A 26,780-nucleotide genomic window follows, 5' to 3' on the forward strand; every position below is an offset into this window, starting at 1 on the left:
TCTCAGGAGCGTATGATCATCTAAACAAAGTTTTCTTGCCTTCTCTGATGTTGTTTCCCAGAAGTGATTGTATGACGATTCAGTACTCATCCCTCTCAACACCTCTTACAACAGGCCATTTTCTTCAATCAGGGATGAAAGTAATTTAAATTTCTTACACGTACTGTTCTATCACAACACATCCCTTTGGGGGAAGACTCAGGGCAGGGGTTGTGGGGTTGCAATATGACAGTACACCTGTAAGAAATGTAAGTGTGGGGTGGAGTGCAGGGGGCTCAGGGCACAGGGTTGGGTTGTGAGGTGGTGCAGGAGTCAGGGCAGAGGGCTGAAGATGTGTGGGGTGCAGGAGTCAGGACTGGGGTGTATAAGGAACTCAGGTCAGAGAATTGGGAGCTAGGAAGTGCAGGAGTCAGGGTAGGGAGCTGTGCATGTGTATAGGATGGAGTGTGGGATGGGATTTATCTATTTGTTTATTTAAGAAAAAGTGAATAGTCACTAGAAACCTGTAAGTATTCAAAGAGCATGCACATGCCATGCTAATAGCACAGTTCATTTATCAGCAGGGATCCTATATTTCCCTGATTAAAAAAAAAACTCTTATAAAAACAAACATCTGAGTTTTTCCATTATTAAAATTAAACAATGAACTTTATTTTCCTCAGTGTGTGTGTTTATGTATATATCAGTTGAATACAAATTATTGATATACAGTAGAACCCTGTTTATCTGAACTGCCTTTATCCAACCCTCTATTAACCTAGGCACCAGTTTCATGGGAATGACTGCGGCGGGGGCTAAGGGAGAGTGCCCCAGGTGGCAGAATCTTGACAGGTTGTCTCAGGCAGCAGGGACTCAGGAAGGCCACAACAGCCATGCAACTATCAAATCTCGGATGCTGGTGGTTCAGTTAATACAGAGCGTTGGATAATGGAAGCTTGGGTTCTACTGGATACGTCTTTATTTTTTCACAAAATGTAAAAACTAAAGCTTCTCTGTAAAATTGCAAATTCCAGATTTTTCTCTACAAACAGATGTTAGTACACATGTACACAATTTTGTTGTGTGCAACTCCACTCCTAGAGCTATCCCCTTCCCCTACCTAGAACCCAATTAGTTTTTATATAGAAGTCGGAGATTGAAGCTGGTTTGTGCTAATTTGTTTTTACTCAAATACTGCTTTGCTTCCTACTTATGTTTAAAAAATTCTCATCAAATACAGCAAATTAATTCAGAAAGGATTGTTGAATAACTAATCACATTAGTTTTGTAAATATGAACACCTCTGCCATGAGGCCATTAATTTGTCTTTAAGCATGATATATTGTTGTATAAGCTTCTCAGTATTCATGGCCTTTGCCAACAGCCTAGTGCATTTCCTGTTTACCAGAACATATATTTTGCTCAACTATTGCTGTGCTCTCCATTATTATTACAGTTCTGTGGATGTTTGAGAATGTGAGAAGGCTAGTAAGCAAGCTACATATTCATTGGCAATGCATCTTTTTGGCAATTCACCAGGACTAGGCTTGAGAAGTCATTCTTCTGCTCTACTCTGCGCTGGTTAAGCCCCAATTGGAGCATTGTGTCCAGTTCTGGGCACCGAATTTCAAGAAAGATGTGGAAAAATTTGAGAGGGTCCAGAGAAGAGCAACAAGAATGATTAAAGGTCTAGAGAACATGACCTGTGACGGAAGGCTGAAAGAATTGGGTTTGTTTAGTTTAGAAAAGAGAAGACTGAGGGGGGACATGATAGCCGTTTTCAGGTATCTAAAAGGGTGTCATAAGGAGGAGGGAGAAAACTTGTTCATCTTGGCCTCTGAGGATAGAACAAGAAGCAATGGGCTTAAACTGCAGCTAGAGAGGTTTAGGTCGGACATTAGGAAAAAGTTCTTAACTGTCAGGGTGGTCAAACACTGGAATAAATTGTCCAGGGAGGTTGTAGAATCTCCATCTCTGGAGATATTTAAGAGTAGGTTAGATAAATGTCTATCAGGACTGGTCTAGACAGTATTTGGTCCTGACATGAGGACAGGGGACTAGACTCGATGACCTCTCGAGGTCCCTTCCAGTCCTAGTAGTCTATGATTCTATGACAGGCAAGAATAAGCACACAGAGGGTTTTGTCCCTGGACAGAACACCACTGCTCTGTACAGAATGAGCTCTGCCAGCTCCATTCCCCATGCAAAGACCCCTGGTGCAGGGAGCAAGAGCGGTGTCAGAGACAGATCAGGGTTGGCTGGAGGAGGTGAGAAGAGGCATGGCTGTGCCAGTTTTATACCCTGGTGATTCCATGAGGAGGGAGTGTTTACAAACTAAAGCACCCCTGAAGGCTGCTCTAGCCTGCCCCAAAAGCTGAACCGATCAGCAACCCCTGAAAAAAGGAGGAGCAAATCACCTCCCCTCAGTTGGTGTGTCAGCCTCTAGAGGAATCTGGACTGGTAGATGAAGAAGGTTATGTCTTCCAAGGTGGGCTCCCAAAAGAAGTTTGGATGTTAATGAGCAGCCAGAAATGATGTTCCTACAGAACCTTCCAACTGATTCAAAGGACTGAGGTCAGGGATGCCTTGCCTTCCTTTCTGTAGGCCAGAGTGGACTTATGGTACAACAATCAAGGAAATGAATGAAATGTGGCTTTGTTAGGCACTGATATTATGAGGGTGTAATGGGGCATATGTATCCTACACCAACCTAAAACAGTTAGCTCTGCTCTGCAAGCTGAGGAAGCCCCTCCCCTCTGAGCCTGCTGGGCATGCTCAGTCTGGGGGCAGTCTATAAAAGGTAGCAGCCCAGCTCAGGCAGTCAATGGAGAAGGACATAGACAGCAGGGTTGCTTGCTGCAGGGAGCTGGTATAGGCCGCAACTACAGAGCAACAATACACAGAGTTCCAGGTGGACTCCAGGCTATCTGGCAAGTCTGGAGAAGGGATTGAGCCAGGTAAAGCTAGGCCAGTTGAGGACCCCAGAGACCTGGGGAACTTTGCTGAGGGAGAAAGTGGGGGAAGCAGACCAGGTGACTTCGACTTGTCTCCAGTGAGTGAGTCGGGGAGCCAGTCTGTGTGTTTTGGAAGGATCCCCACTGCCTTGGTGGTGATCACCAATGTTCCCTCTAATCTTGTCCATTTGTGTGGAATATTTTTTTATGTGCACCAAGGTGTGTGTGAATGTGCACCACCACTAGAAACAAAAAAATCACCTGCAGGTGTTCTGCTAATCAGCTGGGCAGCATTTGCAACTCTCCTGAGTGGTTGTACAAGCATGCATCTTGCAGGGAACACTGGTGAGTACCCTTACCACCACAAGGGCCCTGGTCTGGAAGTGGGAGGAACAGGGAGGGCCTGAGTTCCCCTTTCCTGGGAGCCACATCCCCTTAAGGCCACATTCACCCATAGAGGTGGACTGCTTACTGACTCTAGCCCAGGGTTTCCCAACCTATGGGTCAGGACTCAAATATGGGTTGCCAATACATTTCAAAAGGGTCACCAGGTGTCTCCCCAGGCTGCTCTTAAGGAGCCATTCACACATTTTTTGAATTGCCTTGGGTCACCGAGTCTTCCTGAATTGTCAAAATGGGTCCCCATCTGGAAAAGGTTGGGAACTGCTGCTCTAGCCATTAGACCATGTTGCCCTGAGTGAATGGGCTACTTATTGACTCCACCTGCTAGGCCTTTACTGCCATGTTTGGTCTTAAAAATGGCTATACAGCTCTCTTTCTTTCTTTCTTTCTTTCTTTCCCATGTGTGACACAGTCCCTGTGATGAGGAGTGTCCACCCCGTGACAGAGGGGAAACATACTTTTAAAATCAGGGCATAATGGTGCCATCTAACCAAAGTAAGACATGAAATGTACCAATGAAATAATTTTATGAGGAACTGATGTGATTGAGGGGAGCTGTTCCTCAGTGACCACTTTTGCATAATAAAGGCTTTGTGGATTCAATGTAACAATGCAAATTTCAAACTAGTGGAGCTATGGCAGAACTAGGGATGTTAAATTTAGATTAATTGGCTAATCAAACAGTTGTCGCAATTGCAGTCAATGCAATAGTCGCTTAGTCGATAAGGGCGCCTCTGCCTTTGAAGCGTAGCACCAACTCCAAGGCTGTTGCTATACTTCAAAGGTGAGAGCCCTGAAGGGAGCATGGGGCTAACGGGGGACTCAAGCAGTCCTCCACTGGTCCTGTGCTCCCTGTGGCATTTCAAAGCGGCAGCGCCACACAGAGCCTGAGGTTAGCTGGGGAGTCCCCGGCTGATCTTGGGCTCCATGCAGTACTGCTGCTTTAAAACACTGCATGCAGCCTGGGGTCTCCCTAGCTGGCCCCGGACTGTGCAAGGTGTTTCAAAGTGGCAGTGCTGCATGGAGCCCAGGATCTGGCTCCAGGCTCCATGCAGTGCTGCTGCTTTAAAGCACCCCTTCTCCTCTCAAACCCCCTCACCTTGCTAATTCTTTCTGATAGAGGCAGCAAGGGGGGGAGTGACCAGTCATTCACATCCCTAGGCAGAACAAGCCTAATGTGGTGAATGCAAGTTTGTGCAGATAGGGTGACAAAAACGAGTGGGTGGGGGAGCAAAACTGTTCTCCTTGTTCTGGGGAGAGGTGGAGTGGAATGTTGTGGAAGTGCTTGATATCTGAGGGGAGTATAAGGAAGCTCCAAGTATTCCACAGGTGCATGCCAGAGTTATTGGGTACTGGGCATGAACACCAGTGTCACAGTGTTCTCCCTCTGCTCATCAGCTTCCCTGACTGCTGACGTGCACTCACAAGGTCAGCAAACATCTTTTCCCTGCCCTATTTTGCTTCCTTCAGCATTATATCAGATGTACATCACCTTAATGTGCAGTCCCAAGAAAGGATCCTATGCAATGTGTGCCAAAACAGAGCGCTGTCTTTGCTTTACTTTTTTTTTAAACTCCTGCAGATCAGCACAAAGTGAGATACAAAATGAATGGACTTTTCCAATAATTATTTTTGTACCCAAAGAGTAAACAAGCCTGAAAGAGGCTGATTAAAAATAGCCATGAATGCCTGATAATGTCTATGCATTTTGAAATGTGACTGTAGCCTTGGCAATTGTTGGCAATTTACCTATAAAATGTAAAAGTAGCTAGAACCTCAGGGCACTAGTTAAACTGCGAGCCAAAGTAACGTTTCAATTGCTTTTTCTGTTCAGCTCTTAGGATAAACATGCTTGCTGTGAAATGTGTTTGATTTTTAACACCCTGTGCTACCATCTTGAAAGGAGCATCAGAGGAACGCAGACAAGCAGGAGGGGGAGGGAGACTCATGTGGCTTAGGAGGGTGGCACATGCAGTCTGTGGTTGTATGATTTGATACATCAAAGAGAGAGATCCATAGAGCTTAAAGACTCTGGTGTGGACTTCTGAGCAAGCCAAGTGCAGGGGAAAAGGTGGGCAGATCCCATTGTTCACACTGCCCAATGTGGCAGTGTGCAGCCAGTACCCAGGAGAAAGTGGTTTAAGTCTCCCTATATAGTTGTTGTATTGTAATACAGCACATAATACATGCTAGTAGAGCTCCTCCCCACCACAGTTTCATCTGGCTCTCCACCAGGGTTTCCTAGGGTATCTCTAGTGCCTCGGTTTCTGGTTCAAGGCAGGGTATACCAAAGAGGTTTTGGTTGTCTGGGGTTACCTTGTCTGGGTACCTTATGTGCTCAACTCCAAACTACTCAGCACCCCATGTTAGGTTTTGGTGATGACCTTCCTTGCAAAAATCTAGTCCAGCTTGTCGTAGTATGGCCAGGTTATGGGAGCATTAATGGGAGTCCTGTTCTTGTCCCTCAGATTCTTGCAGTTCAGCTGAAGCACCTTTGCTTTGAAGCTGGATTGATCCTTGTCCCAGAAGTTTTCCTTCTCCTGCTTTTACTGTGCCAGAAACTTGCAGTTCTTCATTTCCCAGTGACTGCTGTTCCAATGGAATTGGGCATGCTCCTCTTCCCAGAGAGCAAAGAAGGTCAGGTCTTCAGACAGGACCACACAGAAGCACTGGGCACAGCTACTATAATGGGTATATGAACCTGGGTGGCACTTCCCTGATTAAGGACTTATAAAGTCAGTAAAGCAGCCAGGAAACAGTGCTGAAAACCAGGGAGTTTGAGAGGATGTTTGTTAGGGGAGTTTGGGGCAGGAGTGTTCTGGCTTTGTTCTGTTTTTTTCCTTGACAGGAACTGAGGCGGGAAGGGTTATGACTGATATAGAGGCAGACGTGGTAGCATATAGGCACCAACTCAGGGGTACTATGGTGCTGGAGCACCCCTGGGGAAAAATTGATGGGTGCTGAGCACCGACTAGTAGTCCCCCTATCTGCTTCCCGCAAGTGCCTCCCACCTGCTGGCAAGCCTGTGGATCTGTGCCTCTGCCTCCCATCCACTGAGATCAGCTGTTTTTCCCATGTTGGGGAAGCCCTGGAGAAGAAGGGGGACAAGTGAGGACATGGCGCACTTGGGGGAGAAGGCAGAACTAGGCAGGAAGAGGCAGAGTAAGGATGGAGCAGGGCTGGGGGAGGGAAGAGGCAAGTCATGGTGGGGCTTCAGAGGAAAGGGTGGAATGGGGGTAGGAAATGAGGCAATGACATGGGTGAATGAGGCAATGACTCTGCACTTTTGAAAGATGGTGCCTGTGAGTGGTAGTGGCCCAAGGAATGGAAGAAATAATGAGTGACCGGATGTGGAAACTGCAAGATGTACATTATCCTGGAGCAGGTATCCAAAAAAGCTTTATTTGTATGCAGTGTCACCTCATATAGCTGATTGCAGAGAACAGCCATGTTTTGGAGATGAAATTGGAAACTATGGTTCAGTTTTGAAGGGGATTTAAGCAGATGATGGATGGAAGGCAGAAGGGAAAACTCAAGGCTCAAAGATGCAAGCTGGACTAGAGAACTGTGAGGGTAGACTGTTGGATGAGAAAAGTGGCCTATGGAAGCATATCATTATGGATCAGGCAGAGGAAAAGACAAGCTGGTGAAGAAGAAATAGAGCTGAGCAACAGCTATCTGTGGGGGCCATGTGCTGTTCTGAGCATCGCAGCAAAATTGGGGAGGGAAGAGGCTTTGCATGCTGCCTCGCACCCAGCACAATAGCACAGCTTCCATTAGCTGGAAACTGGCCAATGGGAGCTGCCTGTTTGCAGGGCTTCTCGGGGCTCCTGGCAACGCTCAAAGCAGCACATGGCCCCTGAAGCCAGCTGTTCTAAGTGGCATGTGGGGAAAGAGCAGGAAAAGAGCCTGCCTCTGGGACCTGCTGGGCTTCTGGCTAGGAGTTGCCTTGGTAAGTGCTTCCTGGCCAGACCCTGCACCTGGCTCACCATGCCCTCCCCCCATTACTGTGCCCTATATAACCCAAACCCTCTGTACCCCCTCTCCTGCAGTCATACCCCCTCCCAGACACTACACCCCCATCCCCTACCCCAGGTCACAACCCTCTTCCAGACCCTGCATCCCTCCCACACTCTTCCCATACCCCCTCCCACATGCCAATCCCCTCCTTCACCCAAACTCCCTGCTTCCCAATCCCTACCCCAAGCTTCCTTCTCTACCCAATCTCCATCCCAGGCCCTGCACCTCCTGAATTCGTCATGGAACTACTTACCAAATTCTTGGAGTGGCCCCCATCAAAGATTATTGCCCACCCCTGCTTTAGCCAGTGACCTGGGGAAGTTCAGGCCCACTCTCAGGGACAAAGCATCAGCTATAACATTTGCACTCCACTTGTGGGCTGCTTCTATATCATATTCCTGGAAGGTCAGATCTCCACTTCAGAAGATTGACATTGGCCCCTTTCATCCACAGGGTAAGGGGTCAGTGTAGTAGCGCAACCAAAGTACATCTGGCTGCAGCCTTTTAACAGCCCATCTAGGGCCAGCTATTCCTTCTCTGTGGCTACATAGCTCTGCTTCTGGGACAGCTACTTCCTGCTCAAGTTCACAATGGGGTATCTTCCCATTTCAGCACCTCCTAGCCCTGTGTCTGTGGCATCAGTGAACACCATAAAGGGCTTAAAAAGTCTGGGTTTAAAAATAAAATCGTGATTAATAAGATTAATAATTTGTTTGCAATTACATTATTTAAGGCAAAATATATGTACATATATTTGTAATTGAGGCCTTTTTGAACTTTGCAAAGAAAAGTTTGGTGGTGTTAATATAATTACATCCCAACAAAATAGTAAAATAGTGTAGTATCACTTTTTCCCCCCCAAAAAAGTTATAAAATTGACTTTTGTTGCAACAAAATAAAAGTAACTTTTTAAAAAGTCATGTGATACAGAACTTACAACTAAACCTAAATGGCACAAGAATTCTCTTCATAATCATTCAAAATAAAAAATAGAACAAAAGGGTTAAACATTTCAATGAGCAACTTTTTACTTTATTTAATTTTTTTAATCAAAATATACAGCTGTATATTAAAATATGCCACATTTGTTCTATTAATTTAGTAACAAAGGATTTTGCATTACTTTATATTAAATTTTGTTTTAAAACTCTGCTCTATTGAAATAAGAAAAGCCAATGTTTCAAATACTAGTCAGTGATTAGAATTAGAAGCAGAGTGTGCATGTCTGTTGCTTAGCAACCATACCTTCAAGAAAGTTAGGAGTAATTCCAGCTGTTGTATTCCTGAAGGGTTAAAATAATTACTGGATTTATTTAAAGTAAAGTTTTTACTTTTTAAAATCTTTCTCGATCTATTTTGTTTTCAATTGCTTTGACTTTTTAAGATTTCTGTAAAAATCATAACTTTTAACTTTTAACACAGAAAGAGAGTCAAAAGTGAGAAGAAGTGGGGGAAGGTTGGTGAAGAGCCATTAAGGAAGGTAGTGAGATGGAAGCAAAGAGGAAGAAACTTTCAAAGATGTTTTAAGACACAGGCGGCAGAAATTTAGTAAATGGAGAAAGACTATAAAAGAAAAGAAGGATATATTTTTAGCTGAGCATGGAGTGCACTTTGGTGGTCAAAACAGTTGGAAATTTGCACCTGGAGTTTTTATCTTGGCTCTGCGAGGAGAGTAGGTGTAGTTACCTGCTCTTGTAAAAACTGAATTTGATCCCCTACTGTCTGTTGCTTTTGTCTGCATGTCAAATGGCTTGCAGGAATGTCCTTACATGCTGCAGTTAACTGTTTTGGGGCAACTCCATGTGTTAATACATCAATTCTAAGTGTTAACCTGCACAATCTTGGCTTATCACTTTCAGATGCTTTTTCATTCACTCCCCTGCAATTAAGCCTCTGTCTCCTAATATACTCTGTGAAACATTCCATTTTTTCCTTCATTTGATTTACCAATCCTAAGACAGGACTGTTTGCTACTTCATCCTGGACATTTACTTGACTTACTGGACCACCACTGATTCTCTATTGAGAGAAGTCATCCTCACCCATTCATCCCTCACCAAGTTCCCAGCTTTTAACAGCCCACCTAGGGCCAGCTATTCCTTCTCTGTGGCTACATAGCTCTGCTTCTGGGGCAGCCACTTCCTGCTCAAGTTCACAATGGGGTATCTCCTTTCATACAGCAACTACAAAGGCAAGAACCCCATAGATTTCTGGGGCACTTCCCTGTACATGAACAGAAGGGAAGGTAACTTGCCCCAGTCCTGCAGATGCTAGTCCATGACAGTCTTCAGCCTCATCCTCAGGTGCTCACTAAATCTCTCCATCAGCCCATTGGACTGAAGGGGATACACCAAGGGCCACGTATGCCAGACCTCACACTTCTCCCACAAGCACTGGAGCAGGGCTGATATGCCATTGGAGCCTTGGTCTGTGAGACCCTCTCAGGGGAACACCCCTCTGCTGAAGATGATCAGCAGCACATCTGCCTCAATAGAAGACAGGGCCACTGCCTCTGAGTAAGGGGTATCAAAATGTGCCCTCCACCAGGATGTATTTCTCTCCTTCCAAATGGCCCTACTATGTCCATGACTCCATGGCCCCCTTCTGAAAAGGTTTCTCTGTGACAGGCAGAGCTCTGAAGGCTGCTTTCAGAGCCATCCTTTCCATAGGATGAAGTGGGGCAGCCACCCTGGGTGCCCTGTGCATTAAGGGCACGCAGGGGATAGACAGGGACTAGTGCTGGCAGTAGGGGGTCATTCCCCCCTCCCCCCCGTATTTATTTATTTTTGTTTTTCCCCACAGCCCCCCAGGCTTGAGCTGCTCAGTTGGCTATTCCCTGTTCTCCCCCTCCCCCCCACACACCCACACACCCTGCTGGAATTGCCTGCTGCTTCCTGCAGGGTCCTAGTTTTTCACCACACTAGTGCCTGCCCCTGCCCTTCCAGGCTTCTACCTTGGAGGGAGGGACCCTTCCCTTTTCCAGCAGTGGGACCCTCCACCAGTACAGGGGGCCCCTTCTATCACAGGTAAGTGCCAGCAGCCACCTTCATTCTCCATCAGAGCCCCTCACTGATAGCCCCAAACTGGTGTCCCACAGTGCCCCTCCCTTCTCCCAGACCCAGGACGGGACTCTAGACCTTAACACGCCACTGTCCCACGTCCTTCTTGTCTTTCTTCAGTTTTCCAGCAGCCGGCTCCAGCCTTGAGGTTCCCCTTCCCACAGTACCAGGACCTAGGGACCCACAACTCCTCCACCACCACCCACCAGGGCTGGCCAATTACAGAAAAACAGCAGAGGGTTTCCAATAACTCCCCCAATTTAAGAGCTTTAAAACTCAACCTTTCTTAAGTGCTCTAGAATCTGAATGGTTCCTCTGATTGTCTGGAAATTTGTCTCCTGGGGATGCAGAGTAGCTCTAGTGAACTAAATTTGGGGTCATTTAACAGGCTGCCTCCCCCAGCCTGTTTCCTTCTGTTCTGTTAAACAGAGAGCAATTTGTGAGTCATGAGTGGTGGCAATTTGATTTTGATGAGAATGTAATCTGCCTGGCACGCGGGGGGGGGGGGGGGGGGGGGGAGGTGCGGTAGGAGAAATGAGATTAGGCTTGTGAATGTTTCCTGGGCAGGGAGCAGTACTAGGAGTCAAAGGCATGGATAAATAGAGGGAGAGTGGTGTGGGGTGAGGGGATTGTGGGGAAGGAGATAAGTGGAGATGGGTGGTCGGGGAGGGGTGAAATCTTGATGGGTCAGGTGAGAAAAGCATAGAACTATCCAGCTCTTTTAGTGTACCTCCAGCTCCCTGCACACCTCATGCCTGCACTCTGCTGCTCCTCCAGGGCCAATGCACCCCAGCTCTGCACTCTAGCACATCTACACCCCCAGCTGGCATACAATGGCTAGCTCAGGCAAGCAGAGAGAGCTTCAGGTGCTACAAGAATTCAACCCCGAGGGAAAAAGTACTGCACTACAATTTCTTAAATCACTTGACAGTGCAGTCCCAAACACATCATTAGCAGACAGGATTTTGCTGCCAATCCCAGTCATAGGCGCTTCGGGAGAGTGAAGTTTTTTTCAAATTAAAAATTAAGGACTACCTGAGGACAATTATGTCTCGAGAGGCTGGGTGGACTTGTTATTCTGTCCATTGAGAAGGAAGTAGCATCAAACTTGGATTGCCATGATCTGATAGCATCCCCATCCACACTGTGCTTTCCTAACATCAAGTCTTACCAGGCAGGGTTCCTGGGAGAGCCAGAAGATCCTGCGCCCCCAACTCAGCAGTGAGTAGTAACTCTCAGCCAGCATGTAAAATGAATAATAGAATCATAGACTACTAGGACTGGAAGGGACCTTGAGAGGTCATCGAGTCCAGTCCCCTGCCCTCATGGCAGGACCCAATACTGTCTAGACCATCCCTGATAGGTTAGATAAATATCTATCTTGAATATCTCCAGAGACGGAGATTCCACAACCTCCTTAGGTAATTTATTCCAGTGTTTAACCACCCTGACAGTTAGGAACTTTTTCCTAATGTCCAACCTAAACTTCCCTTGCTGCAGTTTAAGCCCATTGCTTCTTGTTCTATCCTCAGAGGCCAGGAAGAACAAGTTTTCTCCCTCCTCCTTGTGACACCCTTTTAGATACCTGAAAACCGCTATCATGTCCTCTCTCAATTGTCTCTTTTCTAAACTAAACAAGCCCAATTCTTTCAGTCTTCCTTCATAGGTTATGTTCTCTAGACCTTTAATCATTCTTGTTGTTCTTCTCTGGACCTTTTCCAATTTCTCCACATCGTTCTTGAAATGAGGTGCCCAGAACTGGACGCAATACTCCAACTGAGGCCTAATCAGCGCAGAGTAGAACGGAAGAATGCCTTCTCATGTCTTGCTCACAACACACTTGTTAATGCATCCTAGAATCATGTTTTTAGACTGGGACATGGCTTAGAACAGAGGTTGTTAGCATAGAAAACAGGAGAATTCAGTCAAGTCCATCTTGAGAGAAGGAGAGCCCAGAGCTATGGTTCTTGCCCAACCCTGTGCATCCAGCTAGACAAGACTGATCCACTTCCAGCTGCTTGGCCCCAGACATGTCTCTTGTCTTCCTTCAGCCTTTGTGTCTCTTCCTGGGCCAAGAACCACCTGGTCACATCCACCTCCTGGGGTTCAGGTTGCAAAGGGGCTGGCCATAGCTTATGTGCAGGCAGCTGGAGCAACCTCCACAAAAATTTCACACCCTTACCCCCACAACCTCCTAGACATTGGTGCAATACACAGGGAAACTGAGGCACACACAGTGTTCATGCAAACAGTAACACTCCTGTTAAAAATTAAGAAGGGAAACTCCCCTACTTTATTACACCTAGGTCAGTCTAATTTTTAAGTGCAGACCAGGCCTAATGACCATGATCCTTTACCACAGGGCTACTCAACACACGGCCTGCATGCAGCCCGTTTGTTTGTGGCCCATGGTGCGATTTGGGTTTACGAGGTGGTTTAGGTTGATACGTGGTTTAGTAGTTAAATCCCTGAACTGTTGTGAAGCCAAAACAAAAAAATAGTCAATATAACAGTCTTCTGTTGATATGTGTTTTAGTAGTTAAATCCTTGGACTGTCATTGCTCATTAAAAATGCTGTCATATGGGTGGAAATAGGTAAATATTGCACTTTATTAATATCAGCAGAACTGACTTAAATGGGGCCTGCGTGTTGTGTAGTCTTGCCTTAATCTTTGAATTCATGCCTGTCAGTGTGAAAGAAGCTATTTGCATATATTAGCCTATATATTTCCATGTATATGCAACCAGACTTAAATCTCAGCCTTTGGCATGTGCTTTGAGTATTATTGTTGCCTTCAGGGCTTCCGAAGTTGAGTAACCCTGCTTTACCATATCAATTGTCCTGATCGGAGGAGTCAACCTGAAACTAATTTTCCTTAAAAAACCAGAATTCCTATTTTATTACAGAACCTTTTTAACTTTATTCTCCTCTACATTAAATATGAACTATTGTCAGAGTACTGCTGAGCTGTGACAGATATCAGAATTAGCTACACTTCTGACAAATTTAAGAAAAAAGTCATTTCATACTGAGATTAAAGAAAAATACCAATAGAGAAGGATAGAAAGCTAAGGAGAGTTAAAAGCTATATAAGGAGTGGGGGATAGGGATGTTAAGGGGTAACCAGTTAACGGGTGGCCTGGTAGAGCTGGAGCAGCGAGCAGAGTGGCTGCTCCAGCCCGGCGCGGCACACCCACATCATGTCATACTGGGGGCTGTTCCAGTGGTGCTGCTCCAGTGGTGCTGCAAGTGTGTTGGAACAACTCCCTGCCTGTGGTGTAGCATGGTGGGCCCAGCCTGTGCAGCTCCTGCCCACATTGCAGCAGGCTCAGCCAGGCCTGCCCAGAGCAACCCATGGAACAAGGGCCCAGCTGGGCTGGAGAAGCAGCTCAGGCAAGCCCATCATACCACAGGTAGGGGATTGCTCCGGCCAAGCCTGCTGCATCATACCGCAAGCAGGGGAGGGGCTGCTTGTTCCATGGTTAACCAGTTAAACATATTATTGGCTCTAGCCCCAGCCACCATCTGCATGGCTCCAGCCACCAGAACTGCTGTCAAGACAATCATGAAAGCTATGGGGGCATAGTCTGGTAGTGTTGCAGACTTGTAGTTGGGAACCACTGTCCTAGTGCACATAAGGATACTATCTTTTTATTTCCTAATGTGGAAGCCAGTGGTAAAACACGTAACATCTTCTTGTTATTTTATTGGCTTGTTCAGTGTTTAGAAGCATTTTAGAGTCAAACTTACTTCTTATGCAGCTTGTTTATTTCCACTTTCCCACAGATGCATTGGAGTGTAATTCAGGTAGGTTTATGAAGCATTATTTTCTCCTGTTTGGATTTGCTTTTGTTTCTTTTCCTGAAAGGACTTGTTCTGGACATTTTTGTAGGTTGCTTATGGTACGCTATAGATTTAATTTCTTGGAAGTTGTGCTTTCCTGCTGTCTGGAGGAAAATCAGCTTTTATCTTGCTATATATTTTAGAAATGTGCATCTGTCTGTCCGTCCATCTGTGAGTCCATTTGTTCAAGAACTCCTCCCAAACAGTAAGAGCTAGGACTACCAAATTTGGTATGCAGCTTCCTCTTATAATTTAAAGAAGGTCAGGGTTTGGTTGTGCCAGAACAATGGGATGTGCATGTAATGTGCTTGTTTTGCATCAAACAGAAAGGGAGAAGTGTGATAGCAGGGATAGTTACACTCATGAATTATCACAAGAGAACAGCAAACATGCGGGATAGTTATACTCCTGACTGACCACAGGGGAGTTACAAGTGCCTCATCTCCAGTGAGCAGCTGCCACATGGCCCCTGCCACCCACGCTCGCTCCCAGAGAGTAGCAGTGAGCCATACCACGCAGCCCCTGCAACCGCAAGCCAGTCCCAGGGCAAAGCTGCCAGGCAGCTTGTGAGGCCTCTGCTGCCTCAGGGAGAGGCCAATGGGTGGCCTGCGCAGCCCCCTACCACACCAGGCCATGCAGGCCACCCATCCATAAGTCAGGATGTAATCTACTGTACTTTACTTTTAAGAGACTTTGGGTCATAAGGTTTCAAGGCAGCCAACACCCTTCCCAGGGGGACATTTGACTATCCAAGTGCTTGAGAAGAAAAAAAAAGTCTTCATCTAGGACTGGTAGCTATACCTGCTTTATTTACCAATCAGGATAATGGGTAGGGCCAACATAGTTACTAAAGGTTTATGCTTAGGGAATTAAGGCTTATTGGAAAGAAGTACTGTAAAACCGTTTTGCTGCTAAACTGTGATTCTTTCAAATAAATAGCTTTGTATTGAAGAAAACACTTAGACTGGGTTTTCAGTGGCATTAATATTTCAAATTCTGCCCAGCTGTGGGTCAACAGAAGATCAGCTCTCTATATGATGCATTTTCACAGATCCATATTTGCTACCTAACATCTGTAGCTATGTAAGATACTTGAATTAATTGCTCCCTTTTTAAGATCTGTCTCCAGCAGAAGATATAAACCATTGCTCTCTTTGATAGCAGATAAGAAACTGCAGCTATCCAATAATTAGAAGGATCAGTCTCATACAAAGGTCAGGATTACAGACTCTCCGAGTTATGATGGCAGACTACTTGGTATAGATAAAATATATATAGCAAAAGGCTTACTGCCAGACTCACAAGGAACTATTTAGCATGAAAATAATGCATTAATCATTTGTCACATCTACTTATTTAGAAACTAGAATTTAGATTTAGAATCTAACCCTACCCTCTCCAGGGGTGGTCGAGGGACAACAAATCAAACGGGAAAAAAGGTAAGAAAAACCTCTTTTCATACAAGAATAACTGAAGGTCCATTAAGTGGTTATGTCTAGACTACTACAGAGTTTCTCCAGGATACCTCCAGTATCACAGAAAAACTCCGCCGCGTCCACGGAACGCGTCTGCTCTTTCGACATTTTTGGCAGAAGACGTGCTCTTTTGGAAGCCCTGCATTCCTCATTTCATGAGGAAGAAGGGTTCTTCCAAAAGAGGAGGTTTTTCTGAAATTTGGCCCAGTGTAGACAGGCCAAATTTCGAAAGCCTCTTCCAAAAAAACCAATTGGAAAAAGGTGTGCAAATTGCAAAGTACAATTTGCGTATCTTTTTCTGACAAAAAGCAGCAGTCTAGACATAACCAGTATGATATTCCAGGATAGTACATTATAAAGAGAAAAATGTTAAACAGGTTTTTATAATCATCATTGGAAAGTAGGATTGCCTTCAGTTTGCACCAAATCCAAACAAGGCAAATGTTTCTCATCAATCCAGGATATAGTTTAGGGCCAACTCAAGCACAAATTATGGAGACTTGCAGTAAACTATACAGTGGAATTATTATAACAGATCAACAAATAAAGTCCATGAAGCTAATAATAGGAAAGATGTAACCACAAAGAGAGGGTACAAGACAGGAAGAAATGACTCAGTCTTTTCTGGTCTGCTCTACTCTAGGACATCACCTTTTTTGACCAGCTTCTTTATGTTCAGTTATCTCAGTAAATTACAAATAACTTTCTTAAAAACTGGAATGACAGGTTTGTTACAAGATGAGAAATTAAGTAGATAAAAGCAAGATATAAGCCCAGCATGCACTGAGTTACAAGACGCATCACTCCTTCCGATAACAAATTAAATGTTATCCTCTGTATGTCCATAGCTCTTCCCCTTACTGAACAAATATTGGCAATTTCCTTGCCCTCCTCTTTTATTACTGCCATTAAATGCAGCTCCATAAGTCCTTGCACATCTGCTTCACATGGTTGGAGTGCATTTCATTGTTCTGCTGCTGGAGACTCTTCAGTTTCTTGCTTCTCTACATGGGATTCTGGGGGAATCAGGTATTGTACCTCTTCAGTACTGATTGCCACTTTATCAGGCTGCAGCCACCGTTTTAAAAGTTCCAGTGTGCTGAGGGGAAGCAGAAGGGAGAAGTTAAATATAAAGCAGCAGTAAAAGCCAGTATTTAATTATAAAATGTGTTTAGTGTTAACCCTCCACAGGCCTTTCTTCCATTTTATATGCTCTCCTATAGGGAAGGATAGGTACTAAGCTGTGCACCAAGGAAGAAACAGGAATCTGCTGTGCCCAAGAAGATCCCCATATGAGCTTTTAATGGCATCTGTAAAGGTCACGAGTCAGGACACCTTCTCTAATGGACTACAGTTTAAAGTATAGGAAACAGCCTCTTTCATGAGATGGAATTGGAACAGTTGTGCTGTGGAATTCTATTTCCTTTACTAACATATCCAATGAGGATGCTAAAACTTAGCACTTATATAAAAGTTTCTTCAGAGGAAGAGGGAGCCCACAAGACCACTACAAGGCTGAGCATAGAAACAGAAGCCAGGAACTCAATCGTTCTAATCTGAGCTCTGATACCAATTCCTGCCCTGGAACTGATCTTGCAACAAGTTCCCTGCAGGTATATCCATTGCTGGAGTGGGGCTCTACACAGATGCAGGAGCTAGCCTGCATGGAGCTTTTCACTGTAGGTTAAGGTCTAAATTTTCAGACATCTCCCAACTGAGACACACACTGACATATTTTCAGCAGGCCTGACCACCCACCACTTTAAAGAAAGAGATAGAAACCATAGCATCTATGAAAAGCAGGCCCAACATGTCTCAAGCTGGACATCCCAAAATTGAGGCACACGCTATTAGTGAACTTTTGAAAATTCAGGTCTTACTTTCTTTGCCACGCTTATCCTCTGTATAAACTGGAGTTAATGACTACTTTCCTGTCTCATTGAAATGCTGTGATAACATCAGTCAAAAGCTTGGAAAATGCAAAGCGATAAGTATCAATATTACTGTATTGCTGTAATTCCCACACACACACTTCACTAGAAGTCTCCAACAATTTTATTTTAGTCTTTTAAAAGAAAGTTCTGCTCTATTTACTAATGGTAGTCCCTGAAATTTCATCATGCTTGTTACCTCTCTTCAGATTCATGTCCCTCCACATAACATTCAGACTCAAACTTCTCCTGCAGGAACCTATCCCAGCATTCCTTCTTAGCTTGGGCCAGAGTGTGTAGCATATCCTTGGAAGTCACTTCCTGAGACAAACCTTTAACTCTCATCAGTCTTCTCTCTGAGGCAAAGAAAAAATGCGTTATTGAATTAAAATAAAAACAGGCAATTATGGCAAGAGTTTAAATCCAAAGGGTTAGATTAACTCCACCTGATTAAATATTTAAAAGTTAACCATTTTACTACTACTTGAAATCTGGATGAGTGCATAATGCTTAAAACAATGTTTTGTTTTAAAAAATCATAGTGGATTTCTTCTTTATTTGGCTTATATATTAACTACCACTCACTGTAGTTTTGACCGAGAACAGTGTCATAGAAAGGAGTCAAATTTGGCTAGCTTTTTGTGGTGCCATAGCAGGCCAGTATTTCTTTTTGGAGGCTGTCATCTTGTGCTCCAGACTCTAATGTCATTTGAAAAGAAAATAAGTCTCTAGCCCTTTTGGTTGCAAAGATTTTTAAACTTTGAGGTATCTGCCCAACTCCACTCACAGGATGAAACAATATGTGCAAAACATTTGTTGCAACAAGATACAGACTCTGAAGCTTATTCATAAGACTGTAAGTGTCAACATTAACTATTTAACAACTAATGCACAAAAAAAGAACTGATGTCAGAATGTGCCCAGTGTGCAAGAAAGGATAGTCAAATTATAAAGAATTGAACAATTACTGCGAGTGTCTCTTTTTTTTAGTCTCTTTAGTGAAAGAGCAAGAAAGTATCACTGCTACTGATTTTGAGTCCCCATGCCCCCACCTGGATGATGACCACAGATCAACAGTAAACTACACTTCTTTCTCTAAGTACATAACATATTTGATAGAATGATTAGATACTGGTAATGCAGGCACTGGAGTCATCATGAGTTCAAAACATAGTTAAATGTAGTGGAAGCTATTTTCTTCAGAGGAGGAACTGTGGTTAATTTTGAAAGAAGGTGTGGGATCTTTAATTCACTCACAGAAATACCCAGAAATGTGTAGAAAGGGCCTTAGTTTTAACAGCTCAACTGAAGTTCCATCAAACTAATTTTGCAGCTCCTCCAATTGCCAGTACAGGCAGTCCCCGGGTTACGTACAAGATAGGGACTGTAGGTTTGTTCTTAAGTTGAATTTGTATGCTGGTACATACTGTAGGGGAAACTCTAGCCAAACATTTCTCCAGAGCTCAGTTTTATTCTCCCATACCTCACTTCCCTTAGTCCTTTATTCTCAAGCTGAGGTGTCTGCTGAAAAAAGCCGCTCCGCGTCTTCCTGGTCTGCTGGGGGGGGGGGAGGGCGCTAGCTTCGCGTCTCCCTGGTTTGCTTGGGGGGAAGCAGCTAGTGCGGGGTTGCCTCACCCTGTTTGTAAGTAGGGATCCGATGTAAGTCGGATCCATGTAACCCGGGGACTGCCTGTATAGGATGAACCTTTCTAAACTGGGACTATATGATTGGCAACATCCATGGTCCAGCAGGACCTCAGATGTTCCTGGATAACAGAGCCCCAGCAAGTGGAGCTGGGAGCCCTGCCAGGGCCAAGAACCCAGTTGGGTTGGCGCCAGGAGGCTGGTGACCGGCAGTCCAGTTGGGTTGGGAGTGGAGCATGGTGGCTGGTGAGGCGGATGAACCATAATCACATTAGTTTGACCATCCTTCCCTGAGCCACAATCACATTAATTTGACCATCCTTCTTTCTTGCACACTCTGCACATACTGACATCAGTTCTTTGTGCAATGTTAAATCGTTAATGTTGACACTGACAGAAGACACCACATTCTCAAAACTTATTTTCCGACTGAAGCAATCTCAGAAATCAGTATTTTATCATACACTCACCTAGTGATGCTAAATATATCTCTGAATCTTTCAGAGGTGCCCAGGGTTTCAGATTTGCTTGGAAAGAACCACACAGTTCTTCATCCTGGCTTTTTCCACTGATGTAAGAATCTGTGAAGGAATCTGCAAAAGCATCTCTAGAGCCTTCTTTCAGGTTTGGATCTGGCAGACATGAACAGATTTCAGCCCAGAGGTCTTGGCTTGACCTAGTCACTACAGAGTCAACATTCTCAATCATTTTCATTATGGAGAACTCCTGAAAAAAAATGTATGTGATAATCTGTCAGCATCAATTGTAAACCAATATTTATATCTACATTTGATTCTTAGGGGTATATCTAAATAAAGAAAATGTTTTCAGATTTTTTTGAAAGCTCATTTCAGAGAATCACAAAGTCGAATTTCTCTCATTCAATAAAAGGAAATTTGTACTAATAGATTAGGGGTCAGCAACCTTTGGCGCACTGTCCATCAGGGTAATCTACTGTGAGATGTTTTGTTGCCACTTTCTGCAGGTCCATTGGCTGGAAATGGTGAACCACAGCCAATGGGAACTGCAGGGGGCTGTACTTACAGGCAGTCAATGTAAACAAAATGTCTCAGCACAAGAGTGGATTACCCTGATGGGCTGCATGTTGAAGATTGCTAACCCCTGTAATAGACTGTATTTGTATACTAGGATTATGTGATCTATTACTGTATGAATCATAATAGAATGATTCAGAAGAGCTTGCAACTCAGACCATTTTAAAATATTTTGTAAAGAGTCACCCTATTGCAGTGGGGCCATCATGTAGTTTACTGGCCATTGAGCTAAGCCTAAAATTTTCAAACCAAACGTGATTTCAGAAGGCAGCAATTCTGCTGCAGTGAATAAAGTCTCAGATTTGCTGAAGCCTATTCACATGGGCAAAAAAGGTGTGATTACAAAAATGTTCTTGTTCCGTTATATAAATCCAAAACAACCAAGTGTGGTTCAGATCCCATTGCATGCGCATCCCCATTCAGGGGAAGGTAAACAAGTGGGGGGCTGCCCATCTTCTTTGCGGGGCACGTTGCTTGCTTCAGGGGGCATTGGCCAGGCATGAAAATAAAGGTTCAAAATCTCAGCAGGTGCAGCCTTTCGGCTGGTGGCGATGCCAATGGCCTCACCACGGAGGCCCTTCAGCCTTGGGGAGCTGCTACTGCCGCTGGAGCTGCCTCCTCGGCCTTTCCCCAGCAGGACCCAGAGGTGCGCTGACAGTCCCCCCCCCCTCCTTTCCCTCCCCTCCGACAGCTGCGATACCCCAGGACCCGCACAGCTCAATGAGCCACCTACCTGCGTCCCCCACTGCCGCTCCCTCTTCCCCCAGGCTAGGACGAATCGGGGCGCGCTGAGGTGTCACTGACGTGCAGCCTGACAAATCAGCGACGGAAAGGCACTGCCATGCCAGCCATTGGCTACACCAAGTGCCAGAGGGCGGGGAATATAGCGCCGTGCTTGGCGTGACGCCATCTTAAAACCGGGCGGAAGTTGTCCTTTCCTACGACAAACGCCAGGAAGGGCAGCCGCTGTAACTCAGAGACTAGGTGAGGCCGGGAAAGTGGGCCTGTCTGCGGTATGAGCGCGCGGAGGAGGGCCTAGTGCGCTTGCGCAGGTGAGTCTGATGCTCCCACTTCCGCAGGGGCAGCGCGGGGTGCTAGGGAAGGACGCCGCGGTGTCGTGCCCCGCTCCGCCCCACTTCCTGCGAGCTTGGAGCCCCCAGTCCGCTGCGCGGGCGGGGCTGCGCTGCTCCCTTCCGCGGCGCCAATCGCCCCCGCCTCGTGCTGGGCCGGGGCGCGTGTCTCAGCCTCCCGCGCGGGGAGGGTTGATTTTTTCGCCTCCGGTTCTTACTCGCTGGCCCTTGAGTCCGGGGGTTAAATTGCCAGGCTGGTGCGCGCCCAGGCGGGTCAGAGCAGCGGGGCGGCCTTGAGAGGGGCGAGACTGGAAACTGCGCAGCCCTCAGGGCCGTCCCCGGCCCCCTTGCCAGTAAGGCGCCCGCGCGCTGTTGTGCAACGGGACGTTTCTCTGATTCTCCCGCCCCCTCTCCCCCACACGACGTGTTGCATTGCACTTTACTGCGCGTCCTAATCGCCCCTTTGGGTGAGGCCCAAGACTTTCCAGCGAAATGAACGGCCAGGAGCTTTGCACAAAGCAGCCCCTACAGCTGAACGTGGTATTTGACTAGTGACTTTTAAAAAGATCCTGCTACTGCTGATTTTTACAGTGGCTCCTCAGTTACAAAGGTGTACATTTCAAAGGAGGAATGCAGACGTGCCTATGGACTACTTGACTAGTAAATTCGTTGTTAACATCCTTAGTTGCCAGAGCAATCTGAGGCATTCTTGTAGTGCAGATCTTTGTGGTCTGAGGCCTTGATTTTTCAGGGTTAGTAATCAGGCTGTAACAAATGCAAAGGTCATTAGAATTGTTTATTGGCTGTAGAGAATGTATATCATTTTAACTTTCCCAGTCACAAATGGCCAAGATTTTGAGTTCTTCAGGCTGTTATCAGAGCTGGTTTTAAACTTTGTCTCTCTCTTTCTTCCACCTCTCCTTCCTTTCATGACTGACACACAAGGCCTGGGAGGCCACTGTGCATTTCTAAGAGATGAGCAGTGCCTACAGTGTATTATGCTTACTGTGTTCATGGGACTGTTGCTCACAAGAACCATGGCCTGGACTTCAAGTGGGAAAACACATGCTGAGCTACTCAATAATCTTTACAGTGAGTACCACCAGCAGCCCCTCTTCAGAGATCACATTTAAAGCTGATGATAAAATTTCTCAGAACTTTAACAGGTGTGAAAAATCAAACCTACAATAGACTGGGGTTGTAATCAATCATTCTAAAATGTCATGCAATAGTTTTGGTGCTTCTGTCTTTATCCCCATCACAATCTGGATGTCACAGCCTGAAACCATTCTGTTTCTAATTCTAAGCAGAACACGAAGCTAGGATTAGTAAGAGACTAAGGCCCAAAGTCTCTCTGATGGGGGGGGGGGGGGATGTAATTTGGGTTTATGCACAACACTAGTTGTGTAATTCTCTAGACAGTTACATATAACAGAGATCCAATGTGCTGTTTTGGGACTAGAATAGTTAAGGAGTAAAATCCCATTTAATTGGTTAACCCTGTGATTCTCAAACTGTGGGTCCTGACCCCCCTGGGGGGTTGTGAGCAATTTAGAGGGGGGGGTATCACAAAGCTCGAGACCCCCTGGGTTAACAGGTTAAACGTTGTTTAACCATTTAAATGGGAGGGGGGGAATTACTCTGGGCCCAGCCAGAGAAGCCCCTGACCAGGTAGCAGGTAGGGCGCTGCTCCAGGCCTCACCTGTTAACCTTAACCCATAAGGCACATCCATTAAGGGTGAGGTTTACTTGTTAAGCATTCACATTTGTATTGGTATTCCCCACTGCTTTTTGGACAATGATTATGGTTCCACTGCCTCTCCTTCTAAACCTGAGTGTTTTATACAGTACTAAATAGCTGAAGTCTTCCTCTCCATTCTTTTTGTAGAAAATGGAGTGATTAAATCTCAACGAGTCTTGGATGTGTTAATGGCCACAGATAGAGCCCACTACATCAAGTATTTCCCATACATGGATTCTCCTCAGTCAATAGGTATGAAACTTGTAGCAGAATGACACTTTTATGGTATGTGTAATAACTGCATAAAACTCAGTGATTCTTTGGTAGAGGGAAGACACAGGATAAGTTTGCAGGTCTTGATTTACTATGCTAGCAAGTCTTGCCTTGGAATAGTGTCAGGAACGGGAAAGAGCCCATATGCACTCTTTCTGCTAGTTCAAGAAGAAAAGTATCAGAATGGGTCTACTCGTGGGTTTCTCTCAAAGAAAGAACAAGATTCTACCCTTTGAAGGCTGGGAATTCTCATGGGGCTACTGTATTTGAAGTAGGGATGTAATAGTATAGCTGGTTAAACAATTAAATGATAAGCAGCGGCTTATCGTTTAATCCTATCAGCTACATGGAAAATATCCCCCCCCCTTGTGGCTCTGCATTTAAAGTATTTTGGGAGCTGGCACACAGACATGCTGGCTCAGTCCTGGCTCATGCCAGTCCTGGCAGCTACCCCCATTGCAGAGCCACTTATTGGTTAACTGTGTAAGGAACAATTTTTTGTTGGCTACACAATTACCAAATTACACAGTTCATAACATCCCTAATTTGAAGAACAAAACTCTTTATGAAGTGTAGAAAGTACAAATGTCTGATCACTGTTTCTTGACACAAGGTATGTTTACATTTAGGACAGTGTATGGTGAACTGACAGAGCATGTAGCACTGGCATTGGTAAAAATAGCAGTGTAGATGATAGCAAAGCATGGCTTAGGCAAGAACAGCACCTAATATGCTTACAATTATATACCTTACCAGCGCTGGACATACCCAAGCAGGGCCTCACAAGTTGACACAGCTGTTGCTGGAGCATTTCCCTACAGTAATGAAAGACTCCAGCAGTTGCCCCTCCATGCCTTTCTTCACTGCCTTTGCTACATGTAGTGGCAAGTCTGGATACAGGCTGCAGTAAAAACAGACTCGAGCTCAGTGGTCACCAACCAGTAGATCAGACCAGAGCCTGTGACCCCAACCAGCTGCCCCTACCTGGTGAAAGGAAGAGAGGATATGGGAGGGGGAGGAGAGAGTGAGCAGGGGTGAGGCCTCAGAGAAGGGACACTAAGGAGGCAGGGCCAAGGGTATTTGGGTTTGAGGTAGATCTTGGATTGCACTTAAATTCAAAACATGATCTCATGCTTAAAAAGGTTGGAGACCAGTGCTCTAGCTATATGTGTAATGCACATATGCTACCCACTGCTGGTGTGAATGTCAGAAGTGCTTTGTGTGCACAAATCCAGTTGACTTTAGTAGGAGTTCTGTTGTGGCTACTCAGTATCTCTGAGAAGAGTCATTTGGGCCAGAAAAGAAGAAAACAGTAAAACCTCTGTTTGTTTTCCTCTATTGATTACACTGTTTGCATGTATCTTAGTGCATATAGAAATACGGTAGATTCAAAGAGTAAAATATTGGTGCTTTCAAACTGGTTTGTGATAAAGTGAAAGCCTCCTGGAAATGGCTTTTTCCTTCCAAATATAATGTCAGAAAATGAGAATTAAAAAAAAAATAGCTACAAGATAAGAGGACAAATCCTGACTCTGCAATATCATTGACTTACCACTTAAAACAGGAGACATGTTTTGAGTGGGGGCAGGGGGAATAAACTTTGAGGTTAGGCTGTAGTTTCAGAGGGATAGCTGTGTTAGTCTGTAAATTAAAAAAAAAAAAAACGAATAGGCCTGAAGCACCTTAGACTAATAAAAAATATAGATGAGCTTTCATGGGCACAACCCTCTTCTTTATTTGAGGGATGAAGCCATTTTTTGACTCTCATTCATGAATTCACATTCACTGTGAATAATTTCCTTGAAAATCATTCTATGGGACTGTTTTTTCCCTCCTAAGTCATAAGGTATAGTATACACACGTGTACCCTCAGCCCTGAAGACTTCCCTTGCAACTTTGAATCAACATTTTAAACACCTGAAGTTGAAATCTTTATCACTGATATCTTAACGCAGACATATCTATAGCACAGATACTTTTTGTAGCTTCTCTTCTGAATTCTGAGAGAAACCTTGAATTATTATCCATTCTAGGACTTCTCACTGCTGCCTCCACTGCCACCTCTGATTTCTCAGACAACTAATTTTTTACACCAAACACACTGAAATATCTGTTTGACTTGTCTCCTGTTTTGAGTTTATCCACTTTATTGGCTTACTCTCCTAGACAATTTGTGGTATTACAGTACTGTAACTATTTTTGTGACTATCCTCCCCCTTCCTTACATACAAATTTGGTTTTGCATAAGGTACCTGAGTGGAACAAACTTGAACAGGATGGTTCTGTACTCAGAACTCTAAATTTTCTACACTACCCCTTTCAGCACTAACTCTGTAGTTTTTCAGGGATGTGGAAAAACACAACCCTGAGATACAAAAGTTTAAGCACTGAAAAGCATCAGCATAGACAGTGATTTAATCTCCTGGCAATTAAACTACCACTCCTCATTCAGGATAGGTTTTTGTCAGTGGGAGAGCTCTCCCCAGGCAATAAAGAGCAACTATGTTCCCAAGTCACAGTGCTGTAACATGGGCAGTGTTGAGCTCTTATTGATTAGAATGGCTGCAAAAATGGTCTCTAAGGGATAGAAGTTGGTTTTAGTTGTGAATGAGCCTGAAAGGTGGTGGTAATTGGCACACTTAGGTGGTGATTGGATAAGTCAGCTGAAATATTGCTCTTTGCTGTCATTAACACTCCTTAGAGGAGGTAGTTTAAGTTGATACATTGCCTCAGGTAGGTGTGAAAATAGAAAAGGCTTGAAATATTGAAAGAAAACTAAAATCAAACTGTCTTTAGAGTAGATAATAGTAATTATTCTGACACGGTCATAATTTTGTACTAGTGTTTTAATTATCAGTGGTTTCTTTTCAGGTTATAAGGCTACAATCAGTGCACCCCACATGGTAAGAAATTTTCCATTGTATTCAGACTTGGAGGGTTGCTTTAATTTAAAAGCTGTAATAACAAATTGACGTGTGTTATGCTTTGAGCACTGCCTTGTACCCTATGTTCTTCTACTGGTATCCTGTAAAACTGAAATGTTTACAAGGAGTTTTAGGAAGGACAGTCAACCTTGAAAAAATCACTTTAAACAATAATTCTGTCTTACTAAGGGGGGTAGTTGAAGCTTTCTATTTTTTTTCCAAGAGATACATTTCCTTCACAAGCCAGATATTTTCTGTTACACATCCCACTAGTGAAATCTATATTCCTAACCTCTTTCAAAGGTGCTGTCATCAGAACGGTACTACAAATTCAACATTGGGACATGATTGCAAAATTAGCTGTGGGAAGGAAAGGTGTGTTCTAAACAGTGTGCTTACACAGCTATCA

General features: G+C 44.7%; 2 protein-coding genes across 9 annotated transcripts in view; one reads left to right on the forward strand and one right to left on the reverse strand.

Moving 5' to 3' along the window:
* The window catches only part of LOC102463330 (protein-L-isoaspartate(D-aspartate) O-methyltransferase-like), a 105,791-nt gene that overhangs the window by 72,945 nt on the left and 6,066 nt on the right, over positions 1 to 26,780 (forward strand). For 2 of the 8 annotated variants that reach the window (XM_089778470.1, XM_089778471.1), the window contains 3 exons: positions 22,379 to 22,525; positions 23,322 to 23,426; positions 26,319 to 26,350. In XM_089778470.1, the coding sequence (XP_089634596.1) occupies positions 22,379 to 22,525; positions 23,322 to 23,426; positions 26,319 to 26,350 (284 nt within the window). Of the gene's footprint in view, positions 1 to 21,276; positions 21,416 to 21,646; positions 21,974 to 22,062; positions 22,094 to 22,163; positions 22,186 to 22,378; positions 22,526 to 23,321; positions 23,427 to 26,318; positions 26,351 to 26,780 lie in introns of those variants that run through there. The other 6 variants (XM_089778473.1, XM_089778475.1, XM_089778474.1 and 3 more) reach the window with 6 other exon arrangements.
* Positions 15,042 to 21,238, reverse strand: CCDC32 (coiled-coil domain containing 32). The gene is made up of 4 exons (XM_006128662.5): positions 21,097 to 21,238; positions 19,779 to 20,034; positions 17,864 to 18,020; positions 15,042 to 16,832 (listed from the first exon to the last, which is right to left on the reverse strand). Exons 2-4 carry the CDS (start codon positions 20,020 to 20,022, stop codon positions 16,697 to 16,699), a joined length of 537 nt encoding a protein of 178 aa, XP_006128724.1. The 5' UTR covers positions 20,023 to 20,034; positions 21,097 to 21,238; the 3' UTR covers positions 15,042 to 16,696.

The sequence above is a fragment of the Pelodiscus sinensis genome, chromosome 5, assembly GCF_052426305.1.
Source record: "Pelodiscus sinensis isolate ZL-2025 chromosome 5, ASM5242630v1, whole genome shotgun sequence".
Lineage (NCBI taxonomy): Eukaryota > Metazoa > Chordata > Testudines > Trionychidae > Pelodiscus > Pelodiscus sinensis.